At 28.3% G+C, this 25,079-nt stretch overlaps 3 protein-coding genes across 8 annotated transcripts; 1 reads left to right on the top strand and 2 right to left on the bottom strand.

The window, feature by feature from the left end:
• Positions 1-89: 89 nt before the first annotated feature.
• Positions 90-2,373, bottom strand: pch2 (pachytene checkpoint 2 protein). Of its 2 annotated transcripts, XR_016176737.1 has the most exons (7): positions 1,996-2,373; positions 1,656-1,803; positions 1,376-1,567; positions 1,066-1,293; positions 641-988; positions 242-569; positions 90-144 (listed from the first exon to the last, which is right to left on the bottom strand). XR_016176737.1 is itself a non-coding variant. In XM_015315651.2 (6 exons), exons 1-6 carry the CDS (start codon positions 2,043-2,045, stop codon positions 300-302), a joined length of 1,236 nt encoding a protein of 411 aa, XP_015171137.2. In that variant the 5' UTR covers positions 2,046-2,372; the 3' UTR covers positions 90-299. The 2 variants fall into 2 exon arrangements, 1 of the variants encoding a protein (XP_015171137.2); XM_015315651.2 differs by having other exon boundaries at positions 90-569; positions 1,996-2,372.
• A 308-nt stretch (positions 2,374-2,681) lies between these two features.
• Positions 2,682-18,309, top strand: LOC107063684 (uncharacterized). 5 transcript variants are annotated; one of them, XM_015315645.2, is made up of 23 exons: positions 2,682-2,921; positions 3,215-3,337; positions 3,470-3,733; positions 3,835-4,008; positions 4,081-4,416; positions 4,503-6,773; positions 7,214-7,354; positions 7,483-7,754; positions 7,855-8,543; positions 8,656-8,783; positions 9,365-9,421; positions 10,165-10,332; positions 11,007-11,072; positions 11,460-11,774; positions 11,869-12,453; positions 12,976-13,128; positions 13,240-14,893; positions 15,002-15,350; positions 15,427-15,577; positions 15,723-16,547; positions 16,798-16,968; positions 17,056-17,435; positions 17,518-18,309. In XM_015315645.2, exons 1-23 carry the CDS (start codon positions 2,859-2,861, stop codon positions 17,639-17,641), a joined length of 9,459 nt encoding a protein of 3,152 aa, XP_015171131.1. In that variant the 5' UTR covers positions 2,682-2,858; the 3' UTR covers positions 17,642-18,309. The 5 variants fall into 5 exon arrangements, with proteins under 5 accessions (XP_015171131.1, XP_015171132.1, XP_089029189.1 ...); XM_015315646.2 differs by lacking the exon at positions 9,365-9,421; XM_089173063.1 differs by lacking the exons at positions 7,214-7,354; positions 9,365-9,421.
• On the bottom strand, positions 17,441-24,858 carry LOC107063683 (2-phosphoxylose phosphatase 1). Its single transcript, XM_015315644.2, has 4 exons — positions 24,305-24,858; positions 22,343-22,510; positions 21,656-22,218; positions 17,441-21,144 (listed from the first exon to the last, which is right to left on the bottom strand). Exons 1-4 carry the CDS (start codon positions 24,393-24,395, stop codon positions 20,401-20,403), a joined length of 1,566 nt encoding a protein of 521 aa, XP_015171130.1. The 5' UTR covers positions 24,396-24,858; the 3' UTR covers positions 17,441-20,400.
• Between the last annotated feature and the right edge of the window lie 221 nt (positions 24,859-25,079).

Here is a 25,079-nt window from a genome sequence, read left to right as displayed (position 1 = left end):
CTGTATGTAGAATGGGAAAACTTAGCGTTTTCAATTCGCCGACAGAGAGCGCCAATGATGCGCCTTGTCAAATTCAAAAATACGCGCTCTTTTGTATAAAAGTTCTTTTTTTATTTAATATCTTCTTTTTAACTCTCTTTTTCACTTATTATTATTAATGCGTAAATAAATATATTAAGAATTATTATCAAATATTTAAAACACGTAATAGTAAAATTAATGGTCAAATATATCTGCTTACATTTTGCATGATTAAAAATCGTATTTCGTGTTAATAAAAAAAATAGAGATGTTTTCTTTTATTGTTGTTGTTCCAAAATTTCATCTTTCTGCTTTTCTATGGCATAATGCATAGCTCTCAAAAATTGAGCCAATGTAGATTTCTTTGAATGTATATAAAGTGCTTTTGCTAAAAATGGTATTTTTTTCAATGTACGTCCACTTAGACCATAACTTTGTTTACTTATTTCCAGCAGTATTAAAGAGCGTTTTGTCTCATAATTTTCTTCATAACCATGAGCTTTGAGATAAGCAAGATTATGTATTTCTTCCATCTCTATTAGTCCGGTCTGAAAATTTTAACAATTAGTTATTATGTGACATATTAGTTATTATGTGATATATAATGATAACAAAGTACCCTCATTAATTCATTTATACAAGCAGTATATATTTTGTATATAGAATCTTCTGTGGGATGGCCAATATATTGTTTTATATCTGCACGATCTACAAATGCCAAATCTATGGCTTCGGTCATGTTACTTGTCGTAAGAATTAAAACATTTGGATAATGTTTCATTTGATCCAGTTGAGTGAGTAAAGCATTTACCACACGTATCGAATCTGTAGGTTCTGTCCCATTAACACAGGATTTACGAGTGTGTGCCAATGATTCTACTTCATCGATTAAAATACAAACTAACCGGTTAGAATCATTGTGAATAGTTTTAAGTTCATCGAATAATTTCATAACCAATTTTCCGCTCTGAAATAAAATAAATTCTTATTTATAAAGTACTTAACTTTCCATTTTTATATAACAATAGAAGAGAGATAATTTACCTCAGAAAACCATTTTGAAAATAAACTATGACTATTTATTTCTATTAAATGCACATATGTAAATCGATGTCCAAAACGAATTGCAATTTTTTGAGCTAGTGCTTTACATAAGCTGGTCTTTCCACTGCCCGGAGGTCCATGTAGTAATACTACTTTATTCCATGATATGATATTAGGATTTATTTGATTATCAGAAAATATTAATGCTGTTTCTACAAAATTTAATAACTAAAAGAAAAAAAGAAAAAATAAATTTTGATTAAAACAAATAAATATAAAAAAGAAAAGAAAGAATATATATTAAGCTTACATTTTGCTTTATATTTGAGTCATAGTACATGTTTTCCCATAGATAATGAAATTCTTTGGAAGGTAAAAGCCATTGATTGGCTGCTGGTAATTCTTCATTACCATTTTCTATAATTGACATTGCAGATTCGCTTTCTGTCATTCTATATATATGATATTGTAAATTGGCTCCAACAATTTTCATACGCGTTTTCTAAGATACATAAGCATCATATCAAAAATAATAAAAATGATTTTAAATAGTAATAATACTTTCTATTATTAAAAATATTTGAACATACATTGTTATTGCAAACACATAATACAGATTCAATATGGTTTTTAGAATGATCAGATAAGGTAATAGGTAATTCCACGTCTAAAATAACTTCCTCCATATTAAGTATTTCATTTTCTGCAATTGTTTGTATTTCCTCTTTTGACAATGCACTTAAAGAAAAACAATATGTGTAACAATAATTTACAATAACACTAATAGTAGAACAAACTATTAATAACAATCTTAAAGAATACTTTTATATTTTCATTTAAACAATCTTAATTACAAAGTCATAAATATTGTTGTTATTACAAAAGATTAGAAAGATGTATATATAAACGCAATTAAAAAATAGATCTTACCTTTCAGATTTTTGTAAAATTTCAATGTGTAATATATCAGTAGAATCCATTGTATGTTTTTATTTTTAATATTAATGCGTTTTCAAGTTATTTAAAAAATAAAGTATTTTTCACTTTGTGTAGTAAACTATGCAAAACAAATTATCTGATATAACAAATAAATGATTACGGATAAAATTAGATATAAACTGTTCTTTGTTCGTCGTCTTCTTAGCCCACCTTGTCCCGTTTTTCTTCTGTTACTTTAAACCACAAGTTCAAATTCATCGCGCACGGTTTGTAATGCGTTAGACAAGGAGAAATAATAAATGAAAGCATAGTTCAATTGGTGAAATGAAAAGAGAAGGAAAAAGTGAGAAGGAGTGGGAATGGAACACGTGAAGTTTGAAAGCAGAGGACGTTAGGCTTCATTCGCAAGCAACGTTTACGTAAGGAGCGTCATTTTTCTCTTTTCCATTAATCAAATTATTTAATATACTCGTTATTAAGACGTTATTTTATTAATACGTTTATTGAATAGTGCAATGGGGGAATTACTTTATAATTTAAAGAAAATAATTCTTTAAAGTTATATTTTTTCTACCAATATAATTTTTTAATATCACCGGAAAGAGAGGAGGACAGCGCATCTAGATTGAATAACTTCGTGATTTTATTGGACGCCAGGGAGTTTGTAATTTTCGTAAAATAAGCAACGTATAGAAAAATCTAACGGATTTAACTCGACGAGCGTAGTGTGACAAAGCAAATGCTATTTGAAATGTAGTTAATTTAATAGTGACAGATTGTTACTTAATAAGTAACAATTCAAGTTATTAAATATTTAAGATTGTTAACCGTTAATAGATAATATTTTTAATTAAATGAGCACTATGTCGGAAGAAGATGAGCGTAGAAAACGTTCATTGGAGGCTGGCAGAGATTTGGTATGTTTATACAAATCCATCATTTATTTATTCTTACTTGATTTGGCTAAGACAACCTATTTCATTGTTCTATGAATATATTATCTTTTGTTGTTTGATAGAAAACATTGTGTCTATTAAAAGAAATCTGAGTAATAGATTGAAAATGTTTCCTACTTTTTTCTAGTTTTTCACCTTTGCTTTTAAAATCAATAATATTTCTGCATGATAATGATAATAAGAGTTATAATGTAGATATAAACGATATACGACATGGCTTATATATGTAATCTCTTTTAATTTAATTATTTTAGTTGGAAAAATATAAAATAACACGATCAAATAAAACACAAGGAATGCATTATGTTCAAACAGATGAACAGTCTGACGAAGAATCTTATCATAATGATAAATCAATGGACCAAAGAGGATCATTTGTAAGATAGCATTTGTATTTTTATTTTGCCTTTAATACGTATCTCTTCTGTATACTTCTATTTCATTTATATGTACTTATTATCTTCATCTATTGCAAATATTATGTATTTTTTCTATACGATCTATTTCAGACTAATGAAGTTATGTCTTCAAGAGATATTACACAAAGTAGTGTTAGTATGAGTGAAGGAGAAGCTGATAGAGATTTAGAAGGTATGGCAGGACGTGTAGCTGAATTAGAAGAACTATTACAAGGTAAAGAAGCCATTGTTGCAGCACTGAATGCAGAAATTGATCATTTACGAGGAGAAACGTCTTCTCCAAATTCTTCGCAAAGTCACAATAGCAGTAGCAGTATTCCTAGTAGAGATGTTATATGTTTATATCATACTAAAGTAAGTTTAATTTATTTCTTAGATTTATAAAAATTCAATGTAATTAATATATTATTGAATATTTTATTTATCACCACATTTGTTTGCTTTTTATCCAATAGTTACAAGAATTTGAAAAAGCAATTAATCAAAGAGATAATCTAATAGAAGATTTGACGTCTTCTTTGGAACAAGCATTGTCCGCTAGAGATGCACTTGTAAATCAACTTAATTCTCTGAATGCAGCAAGGGAATCCAGTCCAAGAAGCATGCATAGTATGAATTTGCAAGAAAAAGTAAGTTAAATGTCTCTTTTTTTTGTTAATCATTTTTCTTTGATACTATAAGGAATATTTATTTTATCCTAGATTGATATGTTAGAAAGTACTTTGACCAATCAAAAAACTGTCATAAATAACTTGAATTCTCAATTGGTACAAATTCATAAACATGTCCAGACATTGGAAATGGAAAAGGAAACGCGAAATGCTGAGATCAGTGATTATAAGATACAAATTAACAATTTAAATGAACAAATTCGCGTTGGTGCTGCTGAAAAAAATTTAAATATCGCAGAGATGTTGGAACAACAAAAGCAATACGAAGCACGTGTTGATAAAATAAAACAAGATATGCAGCATATTTTAGAGAAATTTACAGCTGAAACCAATACCAATACTGCTCGACATCAGCAGGAGATAAAGGTTTGCTTTTAAAATATAAATAATCTTTGAATTTATTCATATGTAATTATTTAAAAAATACAATTTCTTTAAATACTTGTTTTTAGGATTTAACAACAAAACATGAAAGCGAATTAAAAAATATTTGTCTTAAATATGAAGAACATTTACAGTCATTGAAAGAAGAAAATAAATTATTAGCTGATCGTTTAAATAAAGAATTACCAGATTTAGAAAGTAGACATGCCAAAGAATTATCTGTTTTTCAAGCACAGTTGGCACATTATAAGAAAACTGTTGAGACTTTAAAACTTGAATTAGTAAATCGTTCGGAGGCTCAAAATAGAGCTCAAGCTGCAGCTGATATATTTAATTCCAAATTCGAAGAACTTCAAATACAAGCGGAGAATTCACGTCGCTTGCAGGAACTAAATAATTTAAAGGAGAAAGAATTATTGAAAGAACAAATCGAATTGCATAAAATTCAATTAGATGAGATTACTTCCAAATATGTAGCTGCTACTAGTGTATTAGAATCTAAAGAAAGTATGGAACGTTCATTGGAACAGGCATTATTAAATTCTGCTACATTGAAACAAGAAAATAATGAATTGAAATTTCAATTGGATGACTTATCATCTAGATATACGGCTGCTCAATCTCTTATTGAAAGTAACCAAGTACACGAACGTACCATGAGTTCTAGAATATACGATTTGGAGAAATCATTATCTCGACTCAGTGGTATAAACGTTAGTATGTTGAGTGAATTAAATGAAACAACTTATCAAACTCTCGACGAAGTAACTATTAAATTTCAATTAACAAAGCATAAGCTCGAGGAAAAGGAAAAATTGGAGAAAAAATTAATTGAAAAAATACAAGAATTAGAAAATGACGGATATAAAATGAAAAAAGAATTGGAACAAGCTACTTTTACTAATAAATCATATGAGAAACAATTAAAGGACACTAAAAATATGTGCGACAAATTAGAAACTGAAATAATATCATTGAGAGAATCTAATTTGACGAATTATGTACCTCCTGAAAATATTACAAATAGTGATAGTAAAAATGTAAATGTCATTGATAAAAATGAATCTGTTGAAATGCTTCAGAAAATAGCGGTATATGAGAATGAAATAAAAGAATTAAAACAGAACTTAGAAAAAAAGAATATTGAAAATATCGATTGTATGGAAAAACTAAATGCTATTGTGAAACAGATGAAACAATCAGAAGATGAATGCAAACAATTGAAAAGTGGTTTAGCAGTAGCTTGGGCACAGTGTGCAGAAGTCGAGGAAAAATTAAATCATACATTAGCGATGCATGACAGTACCATTGATATATCTTTACCATTATCAGAATTTTGTGCAGCTTTACCTAAACATTTTGGATCGAATAAAAGTTATAACGATTTTACAAATGATACACAAAACTCGTTTAGTGAGACTAGCAATTTAGATAATATCAAGCAGCAAAATGACGAAAAGATGAAGTCTTTGCAAAAAGAAATAACAAATCTCACCCAAGAAAATGAAAATTTGTTTAAGGAAATAGAACATTTGTCAGAGAAGCAATCAAATTATGATGAGATATCCAATAAATTGCATCAGTATTGCGTTTTATGTGATAAGTTAGAGTCAGAGAAGCAATCGTTATTGGATGAAAATAGGAAATTGAAAGCAAATTGGGAAGAGATAAATGTGTTGCATAAGTCGCTAGACGATTTGCAATTAGAAAGGAATAAATTACAAAAGAATATAAACAATTTAATTGAACAACACGAACACGAGATAAATGCGATTAAATCAGATTCTGCTAAGGAATTGAAAGCAATGCAGACACTTTTACTTAACGTTAAAGAAGGAAATATTGGATTAAATGAATTGAAGAATGAATTAGAAATACGTCATGCTAAAGAAATGGAAGAATTAAGAACATATTTTGAACAGAAATGTTTGCAAATGGAAAAACAGTATTCCGAGGAAGTATTTAGTCAGCAATCAAAAAAGATGTCTGACAATGATAGTGAAATAGAAGAATTAACAGAAGATGTATATTTTGGAGGTGCAGGAGATTGTTTAAATGTTGGAAATGTCTCTCGACATCATTCTAGAAGTGGAACACCTGTTGTCCCTAAGGAAACGAAACATACGATTTCTAATGAAGATTTGTCTCATGTAGAATCAGAACCTGAAACAAGTATTAAAATGCTTAAGCAACAATTGGATAAGAAAAATGTAGAAATACAAAATATTAAATTGTATTATGAAAAATTATTAGAAGATCAAAAAGAAATACATAAAAATCAATTGAAGGATGTAAAAATAGATATTGGTATTCCATTGTCAGCAAAGTCGATTGAACAGGTAACACTAATGTTTTCTTTTATAAATATGTATATATAGAATTTTTTTATTTTTTGTTTTATTTTTGTTCTTTCATTTAATATTTTGATGGTGTATTGTGTTGTGTTAAAGCAATGTTACGCCCGTAATTGCACGCAAATTATGATTTCTATATAGTCATTAATAAAAACTAATTATGTAAATGTTTGTTCAATATGCCAGTCATTATATGTTATGAAAAAAAGCAATTGGCTTCATAATTTTTTCAGTTTGCAATTTGTACATATATATGCATGTTTTATTAAGTATATTTATTTATGACTGATTTTTCTTTAATTCTCATTTTTAATACGACCTATAATAATAATAATAATGAAGTTAATCAGATATACATACATTAAAACTAAACCAAAGTCTTTTGTTTAACTAACACATTACCATATGGCATGTTTGGCATGCAGTGTTGTCAAACAGAGTTTGATACAAGAACGTTGGAAAATGGTGAACTGTCCAAGTTGCAAGCTGCCTACAATCATCAGTTAGAAGAACAGGTGGCATTAGCTAGACTTGACATTGTCAACGCTCTTCAGGAACAAATTCAGGTAGCCTCAAGCCACCTGCAATTATTAAATAGCTTCCTCATAAATACATATGTTTATTCATGTTTAAAAATGAAATTTCTTGGAATAATTACTATAAATATATTGTTGTACTTAATATCATTGTACAGGCACTTTTGTCAGTTGAAACTGATACAGAAGATAATTGGCCATCGGAATTATTAATATTACGAGATAAATTAACTAATAATGCTAAGCAACAAATACAAGAATTGAAAGAAATTCATGCTACTGAGGTGCTTCGTTTAAAAGAACAATATTCCTCCAATTTAGCTCAATTGATTGAAAAGCATAAAGAAGAGATTAATAAGATTAAAGGACAAGAGATTCCTGAAGTTGTTGACAATTCTGTTGTTTCCATGAAAATTGGAGTTAAAGAAAGGTATAATAATATTTTAATATTTTTATAGAGGATGTATATGTGTACAAAATTGTATTATTTATTTACAGTATTTTTATTATTACTATTTTTTTCAAAATAGGGATCACCTATACAAAATGTGCTTAACTCTTAAAAGTTTAATTGGAGAACTGATTAAATATTTTGCCGTTTGTGAAGAAGAAGTTAATAATACTCTTATCAATGAAGTTTTAAAAAGACAGATACCTTCATTACATGTAGAAGAAGATAATTCAAGTACAGAAATTGATGATTCAAAAGTACCTGAAGAAAAGCTTAGAATTGTAACTGAAGTTAATCCAAATCTTCCAGAAGCAAAAGTTAAGAAGGTTCATTTCGCTCCACAATCAGATAAAATTATATCAATTATAAATAGTGATAATGAGACATTACGGGGTATACTTGTTCATAACGAAGATATAATAGAAAATTTACGATCTGAATTAAATAATAGTTTACTTAGATTAAAAACAGAGAGTGCAGAAATATTGAATATTCCATTTTCACCTGATGAAAAATTAGAAATGTCATCAAACAATATATGGAACAAAAATATTATTGAAGAATTGACTATGAAATTAAATCATACTGAAGGTTTATTATTAAGTTACCAAGAAGAATCAGAACAATTGAAAATGAATATTATCGAGCTTCAAAGGAAATTGATTATTGCTGAAAATAAAAAGGAAATTATTACAGAAGGCTATGGCGAACATGATGAAACTAGAAATGACATTACTCTTCAAGATTTTTCACAATTGCAAGAAAAAGGTATCAGAAACTTGTATTTATTTATTATGAATGATTATTATGAATTAATTTGTTATGTTATTTCTTTATTTATTTGTGAATAATAATATAAAATGAATACTATCTTTTTCAGCAAGGCATGTATTGTCCAATGGCGGCGGTGAGGGCTCATATTTATTGCAATTGATAGAAGAATTGTGTATACAAAGTGACAAATTAATGGAAGATGCAAGAAAAGAAAAAGAAGATTTACAACAACAGGTAAGTTACTTTATTTGATTTTTAGGTTTGTATAACACCAATTGCATGTATTTTTATTTAGACATTTGTTATGCTACGTATAAGGAATTTATGGTGCATTATTGTATTGGTAGTTTTTTTTATTAGTTTTTTATTTCAACGTTGCATCTTATTAGCTTTAGGAAATCATTGTATTTGTGAGTATAAAACATCTTCTTTTAATGAGTTAAGCAAACAAAATTGTTTGGGCGGAGAAAAAAACAAAATATCAATTTTATAATTTAGCATGCTTATTTGAAATACAGTGTTTATGATAAATTAAAATGAATTTGCTTTTTTAGTATTATTACGTTTTCACGTTTGTCTATAGTTATATTATTCATTAGCACGACATGAAATAATCAGGGAATTTCAATCCAATTATATTAGTTATTTTCCAACAAAAACTACAAGGAATAACATTTTATTATTAACAATATCTTTTTTACGGATACCTTTATCGCGAATATATTTGCATAATAATATAGACGTGAGATAGATAAATCATATGGCTTCGAAGAAAAGTTCCTAAAAAATTGATTGGCGTTCCGTTGTCTTGCCAGCAGGTGCCTTTAGAATCTACTTCTCCTTCATACATTCACAGGGTTTGCTGTGGAAAGGTAAATTACAGAACAACTAATATTATTACAAAGTAATAGTAAATTATTTGCATCTTATACATAAATACATATATATAAAAGAAATGTGATTAATTTTCTGCAGCAATATAATAATCTTCATTGAAATCATTACTACAAATGTTTAATAATATATTAATTTATTATCCACACGATATATAAATACAAATTTATTAAATAAAATATTAATATTCAATTACAAGCTTTTTTATATGCATGCAAAATAAATCAATTTAAAGATTTCTATATTTTGGTAAAATACATTGAAAAAGGTAATTTTCAGAACAATTCAGTTTCATATAATATTTTTTTGAATGTATTCAATGCAATATATTTATGTGCATGTTATCTTTTTACTGCATGAAATTTATAAGTGAATGTCTTCCATGAAATGTCCCTTTTATTAATTTATTAATAATAAGATCTCGATTATATATGATATTATGGTTGGTACACTAATTATTATTAAATATTTTTGTTTTCTTTGTAGAGTATGTACTTTACATTTTTGTTTTTAAATATATTTAATGTATTAGTCTGTTACAGCTTATAAAAATAATAACATGTGATAATCATTTTTATTAGATAATACAATTCTATATCGTTTATTTTAAATTGATTATTCTTCATTTTAATGAAGCAGTTACTATATTTTCAATAGATTTTGTATATATGCATATACATATTTTTTTTCATTAATATTTGTAATCAAAATAATCGTTTAGATTGAAGCAGCAGACAAACAATTAAAAGCAACACGAACATTTTTGGAAGAGCAAGCAGCAGAACGCGAAGCTGAACGAGATGAGTCTGTCAAACAAATAAATTATTTACAAGAGCAATTGAAAGAACGAGAACGTGAAAAAGAAAGAGATCAACGTATAACTTCTGAGGTAAATTTCTTTAAAAATATTATTTTCATTCTTGGTTATTAATTCAAGTTGAATTAACAGTTCAGTGCTTTTTTATAATGTCCAAAAATAAGAAAAAGCACTGATAATTGATTAAAAATCAATATTGCATGAATTTATTTTTAATGTGACACATAATTTTTGTTCGTGTATTTTAAATACATTATTTAATTTTATTTATTGCACAAATTTTTAAATAATTGTTAATATAAAATTTGCAATGCAAAGTTTGTTACGTTCAGAAATAATCATTTAAAAAATTATATTTTATTAAAAATTATTTTTTTCTTTTGTTTTTTCATTGTTATGCTTCATAATTAGTATTCAGTAATTATTATTTTGAATAATTTGTTTGTACAAATAAAGAGATATATATACATATAGTAAGTTCTTTTAATATCATCAAATTCATATATAAACATAATTTGTATGCTAAATGATAAAAACACATTCTAATCAAAAATTGGGTTGGTAATATTCTATTTAAAAAAAATTATACCGAGATTATAATAAAAGTTAGATGCTTTTTTTACTACAACTAATTCATTACCCATATTATGGTGATGAGGTTGCTTGCAATATGCATTAATACTAATTTTATTAACACCGATTTTTCTGCACTCTGGTTTTGGTTTTCTGTTTGTTGCACAATGCAGAATTCACTATCACCCGATTCATCGACAGAAATACCTGTGCTTCAAGTAATCGACATCGCCAAAACAGTGAGTGTTACTGTACTTATTCTAAATCAGATAATATTAAAATATACATTTTTAGCTTCTACAGTAATTATATTATTCATTTAAATTAAATCTTTTTTGAAATATATTTCTCTTACCGATTTAATATACATAAGTAAGGTTCTATGCATGTGTTTTGAATGAATTGCAGTAAATGTGAGATAAAATAATAAAAATTATAAGATACGATTGCTATAAGATGATTATTTTCATAAATTTATAAATGTTATTGCTTATAATATTATTTTTGTTCGCTTTATATATTGGGAAATGCTTCTTTGCAATGTTGTAACGATTCGTTTCTATATAAATTTGTTAATATTTAAAGACTATGGATGTTTAATAAATTTATACTTATATACTATTTAGGTGGAAGCTCTTGAATCACAGATAAGAGGAATGTCTTCTTTAATGTCCGATACTGAAGCTAAAATGTCTGAAACCGAAAGCGAATTGAAAGCTGCGGTTGATAAAATTTGGGTTTTAAGAGATATTGTTCATGATTTGGAACAACAATTGCAGGCAAAGATTGAAAAAGAGGAATCATTGCAACTTCAAATTACACAATTGGAAGCAATAATTACTGCTCAGACAAAAAATCAACAAGACCTTGTACAAGAATTGGATTCCATCAAGATGGGTGAAACTAGTAGACAAATGAATGAACACATTACTCATTTACAAGTAAGTTTACATTTTTATAAAATTGGTGTAATGAAATGAAAAATTTATTTTTGCAAGTATTTATATTGAATTAACATAATATTTGTTTTTATAGGAAGAATTAAGGAAGCATAAGTTAAGCTCTGAACACTTTGATGCTAATTCTTCTACTTTAAAACAAATGAAAATTGAACTTCGAGATTTACAATGTCAATTGGACAAAAGAATTAAAAATTTAGAATCCCTACATATTTCTGATTCTACCTTAAGCATTAGTCAGAGTCAGCCAAGCGAAGATGTTTCTATCAGAGAACAAATTGATGCTACTAGATGTCTTACGCCAGATGATCCTACAGCACTACCACTTTTACCTCTTGACGAAATACTTACACTTAAAGAGAAAATTTTGAAACATGCTAGGGTTGAGGAAGCTGCTTTTAAAAAAATCAAGGATTTGGAGATGGAATTATCAGCATTGAAAAATCAAAATGAGGAATTACAAGCAGAGCAAGAAATATTACAACAAACAACATCTGAGCAATTGTATCAAATGGAGGCAATGCGTGGTCGTTTAGAACAACAGAAACAAAGTGCTCCGTTTGCCCAAAGGCAAGCAACATCAAAATTAGAACTAGAATTACATGAAGCTAACACGAAGATTCAAGCATTGGAACAAGTCATTTCTGATAAGGAATTAGAGGTATTAAATAATATCATTTTTATATAAAAATTATGTAAACACTTTATCTAAATTGAGAGTCTTAACGATTTGTGCTGGAAAGACGTGCCACGCACGTCGTGATGCTTTAGTTGCAGAATCGCCAATGACGTTGTATGCACGTCGTAATTCAATGGTGACCAACCAGTGCAAATGGTTAAAATCGACTGCATGTTATTTATTCTCTTTTTGACATTCTGGTTTTTTTGTGGTTATTATGCATATTTCGGAAACATTCGATTTGCATTCATATACACTCTCTTAACTATAAGATTTTCTCGACAAAAGAAAAACTATCTTTGATCGTTTGCTTGAATCGTCACAGTTGTCCAACTCAGAACGTTCCTTTATTTTTTTATCGTTAATCATACACAAACACTATGAACAAAACTATCCTATAAAGTTTACGACAAAGGGAATAAAAAGCGATCAGTCTTTAAGCTTACAATTGTTATATTTTGAATTAAAAATACTGAAATTTTATATATAATGATTATTCCTTAGTTGAATGATGTGAAGGAACAACTGCAGAGATCTAATAAGTTATTATTGGATAAAGAAGCAGAAATTGCAAACGTTGTTCAATTAGAAAGTATAACGATTCAGAAATTAAAAGATCGTTTAACTGTTTTAGAAGAGGAGAAGAAAAGTCTACAGGTAATTTGATTTATAATATAACAATATTTTAAATTAAAAATCGTGTTTTTTCTTTTATTATTTTTAATTATATTTATTTATTATGGAATATAAAAATTTATTTCATTTCAGTCAAAAGTTGGTATTCAAGAACAAGCTCAAATGGAGTTACCTCAATTAATAGATTCAATGCTAGCTGATAAAAATGAAGAAATAGATCATTTGAAGGAACAGTTGGTTAAAAAGGAAAAACAAATAGAAATCTATTCGTCCATGGCATTGGACGATGTACAGCTTAGAGAGTTAGCTAAACAAGTAGAACCAAAAAATAGTGCTCGTACTTTAAGCGACATACTTTCTATTCATTCGGAGTGTGAAGATGTTGAAGCCATTAGATGTGGTCATAGTTTAGCACATAATTTACCTCATAATATTTCTAGTTTCAAGGTTTCACCAGCTTTTCCAACATTAAAAGAAGCATTGGATGCATCCATCATGCCTTCGCCAGAAATGAATAAAATAAGTGTGCAAGTGCCTTTATTAGACTTAGATTCAAATTCTCAAAGTACGCACAATCAGAATCCACATGTGTCTGTTGACATTGATTTACCTCATAGCGAGACAGGATCAAAAATATCTTTATCGAACGTTACAAACGTAATTGACACAACCAACAAACAGCCATTTATGGAATCTAAAAAATTAATGCGTAGTCCTATAGAAAAAGAAATTTTAGATAACAACGTATTGTATGCAAGTAATAAAAAAATGAACAACGATAGTTCACAAGATAGTTTCAAGTCTTATAGAACGACTGCGACACATACTCGAGAATTTGATAATGAGACGATGCAATTACAAATTCAACATTTAGAAAAAGAATTAAACGAGATAAAAGAAGAGCTGGATAACAAAACAACGATGTTGGAAAAACGCGAGAGTGAATTATTAACTCTACGTAAACAATTTGATGAATTGCAATTAGAGTTAAAAGAAACATGTGAAACGTTAACGCGTGATAAGAATTTTTATAAGGATCAATACGAATTGATGCAAGCATCTGAAAATAAAATAAGAAAAGATTTATTGCAAGTAGAAAATACTTTAAAGTTAAAGAAAGATGAATTGCAGGATATGAAAGATAAAATACAAATGAATGAAAAAATTATGATAGAATTGAACTTCGAAAATTCTAAATTGAAGGATACCATTCAAAATAAGAATGAAGAAAATATACAAAAGTACGTTTCCTTGATTCAAGAAAAAACACACAAATTGCAATCTCTTCGAGACATTTTAGCGGAAAAAGAAATCATTATAGAAACTATCCGAACTAGAAACATTGAAATTGAAGATGAAAATAAGCAATTATATGAATATAAGAAAAAATATGATCAATGTGAGCGAGAACTTGTGGAATGTAAAAGTGGACTTCAAAGCTTAATGGATGGATTAAATAATAGAGATCAAATTATTAAAAGACTAGAAGAAATGGCAAGACGTAGTAGTTTTTCAGGTACATCCTCTCCATCAGATTGCAAAGATCAGGAGATACATCATCTTCAAGAATATTTAAAAGAGAAGGATAAGGTCATAAGACAAATGAGCGATGACAGTAGAAGTTTACATAGAGCTTTAGAAACTATCCAAAGTAAAATGAAGGAGTCTGGTAATATAGTAGAGTTAAGAAAAAAACTCAAAGAAGAACATAAAATTAATGCAGAATTGAGAGATACAGTTGAAAGGTTGACTAAAGAACTTGAAGTTTTAAGAGAATTTTCTGCACGTAAGTTTTTATATTATTTTGTATATCTAATAATTATATTTATTTTTAAATAATTGATAACACACTTTTTTGGCATTCTTATATATAGTTTTATTTTTTTTAATGTAGGCCGTTCGCAGGATGACACTGATATTGAAGATATGGTACAAAGAGAACTTAATTTATCAGCACGTTTAGATAAACAAATTATGAGTGCCATCGATAGTGATCGTGAAGAAATGGTATTGCAAGGAAGGGAAAGAGAATCCGTTTCTCAATGTTCTTCTCCTTATAAAAAAAGAACTGATGATAACAAATACGATGTATTAGAACGAAAATGTACAGATCTTAAATTAAGATTAAAAAATACTGATAAAGTTAATGAAGAATTATTGAAATTGAAAGATGAATTGGAAATTGAAAAAGAAATGCTTAAGTGTCAAGTGGCAGAGTATGAAAATAGAATCTTCCAAATCAAGTAAGTGAGAAAGATTAATTTAAATATTATTAATAATATTTTAATTAAGAAATATTAATAGTTCAATGTTTGTCAGATCTGATTTGGTAGAAGAGTCAAAGAAAGTAACGGAACTTGATAAAGAACTATCAAGTGAAAGAAATTTAGTACGTACTTTAAAATTACAAATGGAAAAGAATGAGAAAACTATGCAGATGGCTCATATTGAAGATAACGAACTTATCGAGGTATTTTTATTTTATGCAATTTCCCTGTAAAAATTTGTTTATTTCATGTTTATGTATTTTAGAATTTATTAAATATCAATTTAAATTAAAATTAAATTTAATTTAAATTGTTCAATTAAGTATATATTTCTTTTGATGTGTGTAGACCCTCCGAGAAAAGTTAAAGTCATCGCTGGTTATCGAAGAAAAATTGCGTAATGAGATATCATCAATGCGTCAAGAACATAAAAATTTAGAAATACAATTGAGTTCTATGAGAGAACATATAGAGTCCCAAAAGACTGAACAATTACCTGGTTTGGTAGATCTATTACAAACCGAGCAAAAGAAATATATCGAATTGGTCGAGGAGTATGAAAAGGAGCAAAGAAAAAATGTTGAATTACGTGATTCTTTGAAAAAAATTGAAACTGAAAGGAATCGTTATGAAAAACAATTGGAAGTGGTCGTTGAAGAGAAGGAAAGTTTAGTGAGTAGTTTGGTACTAGCAGATGGTATTAAAGAGCAACTAGAAATAGATATAAGAAGAACTAAGGAAGAATTAAAAGCGAAAGAGGATGAATGCGAATGGTTACAGAAGAGAATTAAAACAATGTCAAATGCTGAAGCAAAAAGGCAAGATCAAAGAACTAATGAACATCACGAGCTCAAAGGATTAAGAAGAGAACTTGAACATACTAGAGAAGTTATAATAGATTTAGAAGCTGATATGAAACAATTGAAATTGGAATCTGGAGAACGCGAATCAAAATTGCGTCAGAAGTTAGAAAGTTTCAAGACTAAGGAAGTTGAATTAACAGAAAAATTAAGTTTATCCAAGGACGAAGAAAGGAAACAGAAAGAGCTCGTTTTTGAATTGAACCAAAAGTATAAAAATTGCGTTAAAAAAATTTTAGATCTTACAAAGGAATTAGATACTAAATCTACGAAAGAAAATAATGATCCTACTAAATATATGAACAAGATTAAGGTAAATATCTTTTTTCTTTCCCTCTTAATAATGAATAAATTTGTTTTATATATTTATAAAATATATTAGTAGCAATTATTATAGTATAATTATCTTTAATACGAATAATACAATAAATTTCACATTGCATAATATTTTTGTAGATAGGAAAAAATTGGATTACAGAAGGTTAATTAACTCGATCTTTTAATATTCTTTAATTTTTTAATTTTTATTTATTTTTTTTTCATCTGTATTTTATTATTTGTAGGAATTAAATGAAAAATATTCCAACGAGAAGGATTTACTTCAGTTTAAATTGGTCGAAGCTAAACACGATAAGGAACAACTCAAGGAGCAGATAAGAGATCTACAAACGCAGTTGCAACTAAATAAACATTCTCTGCCTGCGAATACAGAACAATTGGAAATTGTTGATAAGGTAGTTATTATTATAATTATACATTCATACTTTCTATTTCTCCTCTTCATACAATTATTCATATTTACATAATGACGTATTCTACAGGCGAAGCACATTTATGGTAAATATCTTCGAGCCATAAGCAAATGGAGATCACTGAAATATCAAAAACGTTATTTGCTTTGCGTTATTGGAAGCTACGAAATTTCCGAGAAAAATACAGTTGCCATACTTGCTCAGTTAACGAAGGAAGAAAGATCGTATACCAAAAGGGATCAATGTAAAAGGGGAATATTACGTTTTAGAAGTGTTGCTTTGGTAATAATTAGTATACATCGAATGAAGTGGATGATTATACGATGGCGTACGGGTAGACGTATAGGTGCTAACGTGCTCTTAGGAAATCAAAATCAACCATTTGTACCTTCTATTCGATTACCAACATTAAATCATTCACCACCCATCAGGGAGAAATCAATATTCGAGTATGTTTATTATCATTATTGATTATTATTAATTATTCCATATTTTTCGTGGACACTCTTTTTTGTCTCTTTTTTTTTTTAGGAAAGACTCCGGTGTTAATAGTAATAGCCTAGAACAATATTATCAACGATTGAAAAATATTCGACAAACACTTGGATTAGCTATGGGAGAGTCGAGAGCTGTTGATGATGTGTCATCCGAATAGTATTATATATTTTTAATGTGTATTGAGAGGATTTGCGACAGATACATTGTGTTTTCTATCTATAGCATACACACACGTATACACACTCGCGCGCGATATAAAGTATCGTGACTGTGATCTTTGAAAATTAATTATATCATCTTAAGAATGTCTTTTAAGCACGCTCCAGATTGATTAGGATTATTATAATAAGATTGATATTTTTACTCGATAGCGTGAATTTCTTTATATACATACATACGTTGACGACATGTACATTTTGTTATTTCATTATATAATACTTCATGTTATAGATGTCGCAATTCAGAAAGTTTTTGATAAGGAATTTCACTATCTGTCTCTCTTATTCTCTTTTTCTCTAATTGTAAGTAAATATTTCTTACATTTTTACACGAGTGACATGTTTGAAAGAGACTGTATATAACTTTTAACGTATGAATATATTATTGAGAGACGTATTGTTTTAAGAACGGTTCAAGATTTTTACTTCGACGAAAATAGAAAGATAGAAAAGAAGAAAGAAAGCCATAACTCTCTGTTTTTTTTATTTTTTTTATTTTTTTTTTGTGTGAGAACTTTCGCTCTCTGCCTTTTGTGCTCATCTAATCGTGTCATTTTACCAAAGCTATATAATTTTATAGGATAATTCTTGTTTGTAGGCTCACACACTGCAAGCCTCCTGAAAGTGCAAACTTGTGGCTTATAGTATATTGTAATAACACGATTACTATTTATTTATGAACTCTATCTCTATCTCTTTATCACTATATTTCTCTCTTTCTCTTTCTCTTTCTCTTATGAAGATTTTTATATTGTGAATAAAGAAGTTTTTATATAATTTGACACATATGGGAATTTTATATAGGACCATTAATAACAAAAAGATACAATAATATAGTGTCTTCATAGCTCAGATAGTAGAGCGCTCGCTCGGGAAGCGGAAGGTCCTGGGTTCGAGTCCAAGTCTAGACAACCGGAGCTCGAATTATTCAATAGTTTTATCTCGTAGAATAATTTGTGTATTGGTAAGATAATCCTCTCTAACTTCCTTCTTGGATACAATAATATCTTTATATATTATATATATAAATATATAAATTTTATAGTATTTCGATAGAGGTTTTCGCATCTTGATAAAAGTTTTAAACTATGTTTCAAATAATTCTTATTTTTGCTAATAAACGATATTGCGCCACATATTGTGTTATTTGTTTTTCTCTTCGAATAATATTCTCTTTTCTCTCCATTTAAAAAGAATAAAATAAAAAAGGAATAGAAAAAAATATACTTATGATTTGAAATATATACGAGTAATTTTCTTAATTTCGTTTTGTTTTCCTCTTAAAATGTTTTTTGTAAAAAATGTATTATATATGTATGCATATGCATATCACCAAGTTATTCTATAAAAAATTGATAAACCTTTAATACCTTATTTTTGGATATTTATATATTTAATAATTATAAATAATTATAAATATTTATATATTTTTAAAAGATTTTAAACTTTTTTTTTGAAATATATTAAGTTCCGCACAGGTATGTGTGTGTATAAATGTATGTTTATTTTTCACGGTATTTATGTATGTCACACATAAGCACGTCGCAAAAATTTATTACAGAAATGTTCTGGTCCATCGAAGTATAACAAATCATCATTATAATCTTGTGTGTCTTTAATATAAAGTATATGATCAATTTATATAACAATATATACTCACAATTTTTTCGATACGTACTACAGGTGCCTTTTGTTTGTTTGTTTAAATATAAATATTTTTACAAATGAAAACAATGTACCTTTAACAATTTATTATTATCACTAATTGTAGACATAATACTATGTATATGTGTATATATAAATGACTATACTTACAATTTGGTAATAAATAATTGCGCATTCTTTTTCAAATAATATAAATAATTATACACGTAAAAATGTGTATTTTTGTTTTCTTTTTTTCTCGGTATCATAGAACTATATAGAATTGTTAGATATATCATTTACATATATACAATAGGACGTGATAAAATATATATGCTAATGACCTGTAAGATCACATTAATTATCTTAAATATCTAATTCTACAGTGTCAAGATTTATTGAGTATATATAAATTCTAAGCATTTAAGGCTTTTCTTTGTTTATTATAATATATTTACGTGTGAGTTATGTTATCTATGTAAAACATTTTATATCCGCTTTCGTTTTTTTTTATTATATATTCTATGTGCTTGGACATTGCATGAACTTACGAACAAATGATTGTGTTGGTACTTAATTTTTCTTCTTTTTTTCTTTATTTTTTATTTCAATGAAAATTATATCTCGCAATTGCAATAATATGTGTTTTAAGTCTTATTAGAATATTATCTAATACTTTCTTTTCGATATTTATGTATAATATCGATGGTTTATATTAAAAAGTAAATTATCTACAGTCATTGTCTCTTGATTGCTCTTTTCAAGTATTTCATTGATTATTTACAGGTATACACAAACATATTCAAAAATGTTTACAAAAATTCAAAACAGCAACAATAACAGCAACAACAACAACAACAATAACAATAACAATAAAAAAAGAAATATACAAAAAATTAAAGTGATTTTTCAATTTGTATAGAAGAAAATAACTTTCTTCAATATTTTGTTAACAAAAAATTAAATATAATATTAATATCAATTAAAATGATATTTTTAAAGGAAATTTAAAGTAATTGCGTTTTATCGATTTTTATATTTTAATTGAAAAATATTATACGTATTTAGTATTAGAGCAGGCATCTTTAAAATTAGTGGTATTAAAAGGTACAAAATAATCGTCATGTAAGTGTCTTATAATCGTCTCGATCGGACAAAGCTTAGAATCTTTTCTTGTTTTTGTGATGTCATCGGGTTCAACATATGTAGCGCTATAAAAATTGGCATTTCTACAAAATGGTATCTCTTGTGTCAAATCTTTACCGTTTATTAATACGCGGAAGTAAAAATCACTGGCAACGTGATTCTCATTTTTCGAATTTATTTTATATACTTCGATAATGAAACGAGAAGCATACTGTGGTAGATACATTCTATCGGATATTATGCCTAATGCAGTAGCAAGATATTCTAATGTTTTGTCATGAGCAGAGTACAAAACTATTTTTGGTTTAGCTTCTGATATAATACGAAGCATGTAAGTTACTATACTACGAAGTAGTCCATATCCTCTGAGTAAACCAATCTTTTTTCTATTATTACTTTTAGCAATTTGTTTAGTTTCCCATTCAGTATATGCAAAAAGACCGGTTACATGTTCAGTTTTAACGCACATTCGTTGCGTTTCAAAATCTACACATGGTAGGGAGGCACCGTGACAAACGTATGTTAACAGAGCGTCTCTCAAAATGTTTGGATTGGGGGATTGATTTTCATCTGGCATTTCAAAAACCGTGTTAGATACTTGTTTTATCAGATCAGTTACTGCTGGATGAGATTTCAAATGATCTGATACTTCCTAGAAGAATACAATTTTTAATATTAGAAAACGTCTGATATCTGCGTCTTATGTTTATGCATGCATCATATACATATATATTTACATATATTTTGTTATTATAATGTATATACTATTATATGTCATATAATATTATATACATTATATAATAATATATTTCACACAGTATTTACATGCTAGATATTTGTTGTACATATATTAAGTGTAGCAATTAATTTGATGCCTTTTAAATAAATTTCGTACTTATTTATAAAGTAATCATATATCTGTTATTCTTTGAAATAGTCTTCATTATTTTTTATGACTTTGGTTTATCTTACAAGTAATTGTCGAATTCCTTGATGAAAAAAGATGATGATTTTGATGCAATGAATTTAATATCAAGGCATCGAATTAAATGCTACACTTGATATATGTATATTGTTTTTTATTATTATAAAATTATGTAATAATATTTGACATACAACAATATATAAAAATGATACTAAGAAAGATAAAACAAAGAATTTACCTTTGAGTAAGTTTTTAAATAGACATCAGCAGCTGGACAGACACAATCGACGTAACAAAATAAATAACTTTGACTTTCCTGTAACGTGATTTTAGCCAAATTTTGAAAAGTATCATTTTCTAATAATGCATATAACAATGCAACAGCACTCTGTACTGTTCTTCTATATCTAGTACTATAAACAACGACATCCTTGCTAGATATAGTACCGTTTCCTAAATTAAGCTTATGGTAATACGCATTTCTCAATATGATCCCGGTTTTTAACAATTGTCCAATACCGACCGTCGTAAGTTGAGCGATCTTACAATCTTTTGGATTATTGGGAATCATTGGGAATCCATGGAATGGTCCTAAAAATTGTGCCCATGCCGTTCTGGAATAACTTGAGACGTTTTGTAGAAAAGCTAGATAATTTTGATAAACGTTTCCTAATTCTGTAAGTGCACCAAAGTCACCACCGCAATTAACTGTACTTATATTTCTTATATGAGCCAAAGGTCCTCGATCTCCATGACGAGTAATTATCACTATACCATTTAATGTTAAACCATCTATTTTTCCTAATTATCAAAGAGAAAACAATAACAAAATTATGTATATTACATATGCACAACATATATATTACTACCTAATTTATTTGTTTATTATTTTATTCATTATTTAGATTATAAATTATTCAATTACCTTCGGCATCTGTTTTAATTTCATTAGGGGAATTACAAAATCGAAATATCTTCTTCGTTTTAATATCTGATTTCAAGTTACGCGGGTATTCTCTTATGGATATATCATTGCTTAACGTTTTAGATTGCCTTGAAATCCTCTCATCGACTCCGATATATTTATACATTCCTGTTGAAATATTAAACGAAAGATTTTTTTAGTTTTTTAATTATTTTTGTTGTGTATTGATTTATTGATGGATTATTTTTATAAAATGTATTATTTCTTATATATCTATAATATAAAACTCAAAAGTCATTATTGAAAATTTTAGAATTGGACAGTAAACTACGTTGATCTTTTAAATGTTAGGATAAAACTGTATGTAGTATTATGAAAGAAACAATCGTCAAATATTTAACGATATATTAATGGTAATATTAAAAATAATATGTTATTATTTTTATCGACGAAAATAATCCTTCATCTAAATTGTTTTTTATTCTACGTTCGATTATTTAAACAGTTCATTGACTCTATGGCAAGTTAATCGAGACTTTGAATTTCCTGATAAACGACAACGTTTGTTTTGTACCTACCAAAACAATATATAGTATTAGATATTTATCGATAAATAAAGATCGAATAAAAATTCTACTAGTATTTTTCATAATTAATATAAATATATTATTAATTTCATGTAAAATTTCAACGTTATTTATTAACGTAAGTTATTTAATATATATTTGTCTATATACACGTAGTTATTAATCATTGATCTTCTTTACCCGGGATCTTTTTCGTTTCGAAACAACGAACTTGAAGATACGTGAATTGTAAGTATAAAGAAAAAACTGTATAATTATAACATTAAATTAATATTAATAATATATATGAATAAATATCGATTGAAAGTAGATAAAATAAGAGATTCAAAATAAGGATTCTCGTATTTGAATATGTAGGAACCACTGACCTGCATCTTCTTACCGTTTGTTAGGAACATTGCTAATTATAAAAAGATTGACGTTTTATATAAAAAGACCTAAGGTCAACTATTATCAACGATATTTCGTACAGAAATTCTTTTTATACATCGAATATTTTTATAAAGTTACTTTCCGAAAAAAAAGTTTAATATTACATGTATTGAAATATTATAAAATTTGTATAAATTATTTTGTATGCTGTAGAGTAATATTCCATAGAAATTCATTCTACATCGCGTATTATTTTTATAGTATATTTTCTTTTTTAAAAAAAATGGTTGAATATAATTGCATTAATAAACTTTAAAATTGTAATTTGTACGTTTGTAAAATAATACTTTGTAGAAATTCTTTATCTATCGTATATTATTTCTTAAGGTTATCCATAAAACAATTGTTAAACATAATTACATGCATAAACAAAATCATAGAATTGTTATTAATTAATTTATATGTTTGTAGGATCAAAGAAATGTAAATTTTTGAACGAGCAACGACCGAGTAAAGCAACGAGCAGTGAAATCGATCGAAACACGGATTTTGAATAACAGAAGAACACCGTGAGAAAGAAAGGGAAATAAATAGGTATACAAGAATTATTTTAAGAGCTCTATTCGTTTCAAAGGTTTAAATTGTTTTCGATAAAATAACATAGATATATACGATTGATAAAGTTATTTAATGTTTTCATTGTTGTTCCTACGTAAACAGTTGATTCGTAACCTACATTTTATCTCAGACCGTGAAAAGAGTCTGACATAACAAGTGTTCAGAAATTAGCCTTTTTAAAAGGTACATTTGTTGTAGGTGAAGGAAGAAGGGAGGAAGGAAGAAAAGAAGGATGAAGAGGAAGAGGAATAGAAGGAGAGTGAGTGGGAGGTTGGTGTAGTAGGGGTAGAAAGAGTAGAAACAGAATAAGAAGAGCATACGTAAGCATGCTTGAAGAAAGATAAAAAGATAGAGTAAGAGAAAGAAAAAAAGAAGAGAGGATTACCTGCAACTAGCAGGAAGATCCACACGCTGAGAATCATGTAGCAGTAGAATGCTCGATGTTGGTAAGAGAGACGAACCATCTCCGCCAGCATGTTAGGATCAGGTTCGTTGGAGTTTCGCGTTCGTGAGATGACGATGAAGATGTAGAGGAAGATGAAGGAGGATAGGCGTTACGGTGATGATAACGATAACGGCGGCGACGATGACGATACAGACGATGACGGTAAGTGAGGAGGGTGGTTTTGGTCGGTCGATCAGTTTGGATCTGGATCCGGTTGACCGAGTTTATGGATCTAAACTGCATCCTCGTTGTTCAGGCCTCGTTTGAGCGCCCTTTCGACGACATAGCAGCATCAGCAGAGGCAGTAGTAGTACTAGCAATAGTAGCAATAGCAGCAGTACCAGTAGTTGTACTACTAGCACTTCCTTCCATAGTCCAACGAACGAACGAACGAGTTGTAACTGCGCTCGTCTACGGTTGCCTACTACTAGTTGTTCCTCGTCGTCGCGATGCCGAAACGCGACGACCACCCACGGGAATCGACTTTTTGCGTTTCCGAGGCGCATAGCCAACCGCTCCTCCTGTCGACGCTAATCAAGGTTAGGTCGAGTAGGTACGCGCAAGCGCTCTCCTTTTCCCCTTAGCTTGAGCTTGCGCGAGCTTAAGCCGACTGGGAACACCGAGCTCCTGCTCAACGAAATCCCTCTACTAACGTTTATTCTTATTGAAGACAGCGTCTTGCTTTTACGCGACTATTATTCTACTCACCCGCTCC

This window comes from Polistes dominula, unplaced genomic scaffold (genome assembly GCF_049000335.1).
Source record: "Polistes dominula isolate Pdom_NZ unplaced genomic scaffold, Pdom_raw_medaka contig_22, whole genome shotgun sequence".
Lineage (NCBI taxonomy): Eukaryota > Metazoa > Arthropoda > Insecta > Hymenoptera > Vespidae > Polistes > Polistes dominula.
This window is presented reverse-complemented; position numbering and strand designations above follow the sequence as displayed.